This window comes from Pyxicephalus adspersus, chromosome 3 (genome assembly GCF_032062135.1).
Source record: "Pyxicephalus adspersus chromosome 3, UCB_Pads_2.0, whole genome shotgun sequence".
Classification (NCBI taxonomy): Eukaryota; Metazoa; Chordata; class Amphibia; order Anura; family Pyxicephalidae; genus Pyxicephalus; species Pyxicephalus adspersus.
In genome coordinates this window covers 12,131,800-12,139,856 of record NC_092860.1, presented here as the reverse complement: position 1 = coordinate 12,139,856, position 8,057 = coordinate 12,131,800, and the positions used below count along the sequence as shown (strand labels likewise).

Below are 8,057 nucleotides of genomic sequence, written 5' to 3'. Positions count from 1 at the left end.
GATTAAACTGTCCCAAGATTTGCAAACCCCTAGCAACCTCTGGAGGAACCCTAGACGAGAAACACTGATCTACGTAACTACAGTGCATACCAGCCTTATCTGGATTCCTGAACTAACAAAAAATAGAAAACTGAACATTACAATGCCTCTGGGTAGAGCTGCAACCATTCCGTGTTGCACAACATCCCTCTTTTTATTCTACATCTGTCTGCATGTAAATATTGCTGTAAATTCCATCAGGGTGCATGATATTTTTTAATAATTGGAGCTTTGCATATACTATAGGAAGAAATCATTGCTGGCAAAGCACAAAGTTACTAAATCTTCCACAAGTTAGATAAGCTTTGCCCTAGCATGGTGAAGTGAAGAACAATTGCACAGGCTTATGCTATGTACACACATGCAATAGTTCTCGTCCAATACTCGGCTCAGGGCTGATATCGGGTTAGAATCTGGCGTGTGTACAGTGCTCGTCGTCTGTAGTCTGAACAACCGTCCTGGCGGATTCATGGACGGAGAACGAACATATTGGAAGTGAAGGGGGAGAGAGCACAGCGGGGTGATGCTCCGTCATTCTCCCCTCTCCATAGAGCAGAACGGTGCTGTGTGTACAACGCTCTTTCATGCATTGTGCAGTCGTTTGTTGTTCGAAAGGATCGTGAAAGATCCTATCCAACGGCAATTATTGCACCTGTGTACTAAGCCTTAGTCCTTATCCAACTTTTGTTTTTTTGGGGGATTATTTTGCAAAAGGTGTTATTTTAAAGGTTAAAAAAAACATACTATGTTATAAGTGAAAAACTGCAGCCACATAGTACATTAATTTGTGTGTGCATGAAAGTTATTTTGACTCTCATGTTTTCTATTTATAGTGTGGCAAATGTATTTTCTATCCACAAGTATGTGATCTATATCAGATTTTTAGCTAATGTGATTTTGACATTACAGTCATATGGCTAAAATCAAGATTCTTATCCTTGTGTCAAAGCCTTAGAACTTAAACCTAAGATCTGTTGTGTTGCATAAAGAGAAGGGAACAATTTAGCAGTGATGGTACACTGCAACTTTCGGCCCACATGGACTCTTAAAAAGTTGTCATTGTAAGTGATTGTTGTCAGTGATAATGGAATGAACGGGCCCTGTACAGACAATGCTGATCTGTTCTACGGGACCAGGAAGGGGGAGGACAAGGAACCCTCCCAAATAGAAAACAACATCAGCTACACGTGTAATGGTCTGTTGGAAATTGCTGTACAGATACTTCCTTTTAGATCACAAATGTTCATTTTCCATTCTAGCGTAAATACCTAGTTTAAATGTAGAAGCTCAGAGGCAAATTTTAGTAGCGCTATCATACTACTAAAATCAGTAGTGAATATTCATCAAGGCCATTTTCAGACTTGTGGTTGCAAACCAAAACTGTTAGTGGCTCCCAATCACCCTTCTTCCATATTGTGCAGTTTAACCCTACAGGTGATGTATCAACCATACTCAACCTTTGTGTCATGCAGTTGAAGTTTGTTGCGGTTCAATGTTTTCGGGAAGTTGATGTATAAAAGGAAGCCACATTATCTGCTTTAAACCACTTTCCAAACACTGTAAACTGCGGGTAAAGGCGGTTGCATTTATGTAAATAGAAGCAGCTTGCTGTTCAAGAGTGGTCAGAACTAGTATTGGTTTTCAAATTCGGGTTGTCCTTTTGTTCGACCCGAAAATGGCTGTTCGAATTTTGGTCGACCCAAAAAATAAAACAAGAATCGGCGGGTAAAAATTTGGTTAACAAAATTGAAAAAAAAAAAAAATTAAGTTTTTGGGTTTTTTTAAACAATTTTTTTTTTTTTTACAGGTTATACTACAATGACATGATATCTCTTACTCTGTAACACACTTTCCAGCACAGAAATATTATGATACATTTGTGACATTTTTCTTTTATCTACTGCGAGAAAAATTTACCAAATATATCATATTATCGTGCTGGAAAGTGTGTTACAGAGTAAGAGACACTTGTGGGGCATCTTCCCAATGATTGCAGCAGAGTCTGCAATCGTTAGGAAGAATGTGCGATCCCGAGGCACTACAGGTTAATTCCCCCTTGGGGATTGTAGTGGAACTGCAGAGTTCATCTGGAGTTCAGTTCCCACAGTCACATGACCGTGGGAACTTTGCCGTCACAGATGTTACTGCAGGATATCCCCGGGGCACTACAGGTTGAATGTGGACAAGTTTCCCCATTCATCACATCTAGTGCCCTGTGTTCTTGGATAGAGAAACTCCCCCACCAGTGACTTCAATAGTGTTCGAATTCCGCATTCGATTACCTGAACAATATCCCACTATTACTTGATTACTTGAATATCCCACTAATACAATATCCCACTATTTGATTGAATAGCTGTGGAATCGAATAGTGAGAAATTCTACCAATACTAGTCAGACCAACGTATTGAGCTTAGCAGCTGCAGTCGCAAACCACCCCAACCACAAATGCCTACAAAGGGTTCCCATCTGCTCCCATTCTGTTGACTGGAAGCAGTTATGAGTGCTGTTGAACCTGCAGGTCAATCGCAGGTCTGAAATTAGCATTAAGGATAAAGTAAATGGCACCCTATAGTATAAGTTTCAGTATTTGCAGTAGGATTAGATTTTACATGATCACACAGTGCCTTAAATGTATGCAATCATTTGCTGCAATTAATCTCTAATCAATTTAATGTTGCTGCCATAAGAAGCAGTTTACTTAATGAGTAGTGAATGAGCTGTACTCAAGGTGTTCACACTGTCACTTGTACAATAATGGTGTGTATAGCATTTGTGAAACCATCAAATGCTTTGCTGTACACTAGGGCTGGTTTTAGGGTAGGGCCATTTGAGCAATAACCCAGGGCCCCCATTTTCCCCAAATCCCCAACTGACAGAATAGCCTGGGTGCAGGGAGCCAGAATGCTGCTTGCTTTTATACATGGTAATGCCTGTGTGTATTAGGTCTAGTGATTAATCAATAGCAATTGTAATTGCATGATTAAGCTACTATAAATCACCCATGTGGTCCTAATCTTAAAAGCACAGGCTGCATACATATTAAAGTAATAGGACTGTCTCCATGTAAATATATTTGCAGACTATACATAGCAACAAGGTCTTTAAAAAAAAAAAAAAAGATTAACATACAGTGATAATATTTTTTACACTGAACCGGTCACATTCACACACGTTTAAAAAAGGCTATAGGGCTCTTTTGAATATAATGAATTTTCTAGCTCCCTACTCCACCTGTGATATTTTCCATCATATAAAATATTTAATAAAAAAAAACCTGATAATGAGAACCTCTCACAATGGATTGGAGACAGTATATCAGTTTATTAGTAGACTTATTATTTAAAGTGTTTTACAGACATATTTTAAAGTGTTGATCCAGGGAACATCCAAGGAGTTTGGTGGTCTCTGGGTACAGGTAGGGGGGGATTTTGGGGATGTTGCGCAGATGAAAGTGACAGGATGTAAAAATGATCTGAATGTGGGGGGTGAACGAGAAGGCAGAAACAAAGGTGACACCAAGACAACGTGCCTGAGGGAAGGTTCGAATACCAGTGTTGTTAACAGGAATTTTTGTCTTTTTGATGGCTTTGCTGAAATTTTGGTAATAATTCCATTCTTGGGTCCCAGAGTGATAACAATTTCTTTAGCTGTACAATCATACATACGGTCATAACATCAGACAACATAAGAGTTGCTTGGAAAGTTTTTGTTACAGCTCTGCACTGTACAGTCACTGTTTATTCATAAAGAGAAATCATGCAGCAGTGGTGACTAGAAGCAAGATATCTCTGTACAGTAAGTGGAACAGTATGGAAACCCTCCCAGATATTCCTATTTAGGATGGGGAGGCGTGCCTGTGACGTCACAGCTGTCAGCTGCTGCACATGGAGAAGGGATGATCACAGGCTGGCAGCACAGATCTCTACTTGCAGCCAGAGAGTGAGGAGCAGGAAAGTCTAATAGAGCAGTGCACACACACATACAGATCAGCATTGCTCAGTGCCTAGGCACATTCATCTTTCCTGGAGTTGTCGCCTTGAATTATCTGCATCAAGATGGAGAAGATGACAAGGGTCTTACCACTGAATCCAACTTTCATACCTCCAACCTATGGAGTGCTGAAATCCCTGCTGGAGAATCCATTGAAGCTCCCGCTACATCACGATGATGGTATAACTGAATTATTTCATTTTTATCTATATTTACATTATTTAAATAGAAATATGTACATGTCAGCATATGATATATATACATATATAGTAAATGTCTATATGTAATATATATATAATATTATATACAGTATTATATATATAATAATTTTATATATTATATATATAATAATTGTATTATTATAATTCACTTTTATATTATAGTCATATATTATTGGCATTTTGCAAATGAATATGTATGTATATGTATATACACACATATATATATATATATATATATATATATATGTGTGTGTGTGTGTGTGTGTGTAATATTGAATATATATAATATATATTACTGAATTATATAAATATATACATATATATGTATATGTGTGATACATATACACATGTGTGTGTATGTATGTGTATATATATATATATATATATATATATATGTGTGTGTGTGTGTGTGTGTACACACACGTGTGTGTGTGTGTGTGTGTATATATATATTACATATCTAATCCATAATATAAAAAAAATGGAAAAAACCCCAATCCAACAAAAGTGACAGGCAATCTCCTATAGCAAGCATTTAAACCTTCTTTTGCTGATCTGTTTGACTGCTATGGATTATCGTGCTTCTTAGTATGGGGCTGATTTGTGCGGATTGTGTGGGACGTGACAATCTGCTTGTGTAGGACCATGCAAGAAATCATGTCAAGCAGTTCTTTCCACAGTATAGGAGGTGAGATAGTAGTCCTGTAAAACATTGAGCTAGCCCATAAATAAATAAATTAATATATAGGTCTACTAGAGAAACAAAGTTGTGTTACTTTTATCATAAAAAAGCTTTAACGTGTACCTCCATACGATAACCAACTGAGTACCTGGATTTTCCTTGATATATTTGTGGCTTGTTGCAGTGTTCACCAAGACACTACTTTTTTATGAGTGTGGATATATATATATATATATATATATATATATATATTGTATCTTTTCTTTTGTTAGAGCTGGATAATATTATCTACCGGTTCTTTATATCTATAGATCTATATAATATCTATCCATGCTGTTTCAGCACAAATGTGTCTTACGTATCTCTTTTCCATTATGTGCAGTCAGAATCCTGATATCTACAGAATTTGTATATTTTTTTTGGCTTTGCAAGCTAAAAGGATTGCTTGTTAATTCAGCATTCAAACACATGATTTGTTCTTGCTTAATAAATCTCCTAATAAGATTACAATCCAGTTTGTCTGCACAGCTGCTTAGCACAGCTCCAAAAAGTTTACTGTCCTAACTTTTGTAGATGTTTTATTAGGGTTGGGCTAATCCCACAATCCAGGCAGATATTAAAATAAAAAAGATATAATATTGAATATATTCACAATGTCTTTATTTTGGTGGTGGTTGGTGAATTGTTATTGGTGGCATAATATTCTCCTGATTCTCATGTACATCTGTCATGAACGATGCATTATATGCTTTGCATTACATTCTATATACAATAATGCATAGGACTGTTTTAGGGATATTTCATTGGAAGCTTTTATGCTGTGACTACTAAGGTGAGCGACCTGCATTCTATGTAAAAATGAAGTGCAATCTGATATAAATAAATAATTAATTAAGAAATGCTCCTTGTTTTGGCCATACTGTCTTTAGTTAGGTGTACAGCAGTGATCTGCATGGATTGTAGGAGTATGTTCATGGTGGCCATATGTATCTATATGACTGAACTTTTTTTTAAAAGTCTATACCTGTATGTAGGTCCCTGTTGTAGATCAGCAAGGTGTAGCTACTGTGGCAGCTGTAAAATTTTAATACAGTTACCTGTACCATAGCTATTCTTCTTTTAAAGGGACAATTTCTGGTTTTGAACCAAACAGCCCTATGAACCTCACAGGGTCCAACTTTCTGTTTAACATAGAAACCCGTATAACAATTGTGGTGTTCACTTACCATAATGTTTATAATGCTTCTAATTTCATACCCAACATTTTTTGCACATTTCTAACTGATATAAAAAAAAGAAAGAATGAAAAGAATTGTGTATGTTATGCATATTTGTTGTAGAATCCTATTTTGCTTATGTCGACCTTTGTTAACATATAATAATAATACACAAAAGTTTGTATTTTCCTCCTATACTTACAGATATAACACAGTGTCTTGTTTTACTAAATGTATTTACAAAACATCTTTTTTTCAGAATGTTGGAGGTGACAATAGTTAGATCGTATTTGATTAATGTTTTTCAGACTAATATATTGTATTGGAAAATATGTCTGTATAGAAAGCAAAATTAAATTTTAAATCCATACTCTATGTGATAACTGGAATAGTTCCTTGTAGCACAAGACTTGGCGGGATAGCAGTTTAGAGACGAAATGATTCGAATCAGTATGGATTTATTACCTGTATTTGTAAAACATCAAATCATTTTACCTGCTTTATATGGTAGAATTTACCCAAGAATTTATACTAGTGACACTGTACTTGTCATGGATGTTATGGGACAATGCTAACATAGGGGTATTGATGAAAACATAGGTAAACTATATAAAGTATGTGGTAAACCTGTACTTAGTTCCAGTCAAACTGGTTTCATAGGACACGTTTTTGGAGGATGAGGACTCAAAGGTCCTCAAGTACTTTAGGAATATGTTCCAAATGGTGTAGGAGCAAGACAGTAGACACTACTTCTCCAACTTAAATTGGAGAATAAAAATTATAATGTTTCTGTACTATATCTATGTTTTTACCGTAAATACATATGGGAAAGTCTTTAAATAATACAACTGATTGTAAAGAACTTATGAGGAATGGAATTTAAAGATTTGGGGTGGGGTGTAATGTTTAGGCTTCAGGCAAAGCAATGACTTCTGAGATAGAAGTTGAGTCGGTTTCTTACCAGCTATAAAATAAACAATGACATTCAGTAGGTCCAGGTTACGCATATTGTATCATTGGGTCTCTAAAGAAGAATAACACCCTCATACGCAAGGGAATTTTCTGTGTAACTGAAATTGAAAGGCCAAAGATTAGTATTGGGAAATAAAAAAAAGTTGAAACTCTTTCTTTGAATTTGTTAGTGACCTAGGTCACTTTGGGCGTAAATAAATTGGTTCATGTAAAAGGAAAAAACAATACATAAGTTGGAGGGACTTTGAAATGTGTTCTGATAGATAGAATACCTAACGGGAAGTGAACCCAGAACCCGGTATTGTAAACGTTAATGGCATCTTCTGTGCATCATGCATGTAAAGCTCTCCTTGACCATACGCCAATAAAGTTAAAGCATTGCCGACCTATGTGTTTTCCTATCACTTTTGTTGATTTTGTTACATAACCATATGTATTGGCTGCTGGAAATATTTTCTTGGTTTATTTTACATATATTCCTTTCCAGTTATTGTATATTTACTGTGATCATTAGATGATGGTGTAGTATAAATCAGCAATAATAATATAAATCTTCTTATTTTTTTTAGCCTTCTGCAAAGAAAAAGATAAAGATAAAAAATTAGAAGATGATAATACAGCCACAGCCGTCCCCCAATCGGCTTTCCTGGGGCCGACTCTCTGGGACAAGACTTTGCCGTATGATGGAGACACCTTCCAGCTGGAGTACATGGACCTGGAAGAGTTCCTGTCTGAAAATGGTATCCCACCTAGCCAGTCCTCGCATGAATTGAGTTCTCATCAGCCTAGCCTCCCACCACCCCCTGTGACCTCACCTTCCGTCATCGATCTCAGCAGCCGCGCATCTACCTCCATCCTACCAGGCTTGGTGTCTCAGAACTGCATGCACAGTCCAGTGAGACCTGGTAAGATAATAAATACATTTTAATACAA

The 8,057-nt window shown here is 36.5% G+C and overlaps 1 protein-coding gene across 2 annotated transcripts in view; it reads left to right on the top strand.

Moving 5' to 3' along the window:
• Window positions 1-3,942: 3,942 nt before the first annotated feature.
• HLF (HLF transcription factor, PAR bZIP family member) overlaps window positions 3,943-8,057 on the top strand; it is a 40,665-nt gene continuing 36,550 nt past the window's right edge. The window contains exons 1-2 of one of the 2 annotated variants that reach the window (XM_072403598.1): window positions 3,943-4,212; window positions 7,694-8,029. In XM_072403598.1, coding sequence (XP_072259699.1) covers window positions 4,098-4,212; window positions 7,694-8,029 — 451 coding nt within the window. In that variant the 5' untranslated portion in view covers window positions 3,943-4,097. The remainder of the gene's footprint in view (window positions 4,213-7,693; window positions 8,030-8,057) is intronic. The other variant, XM_072403600.1, reaches the window with a different exon arrangement.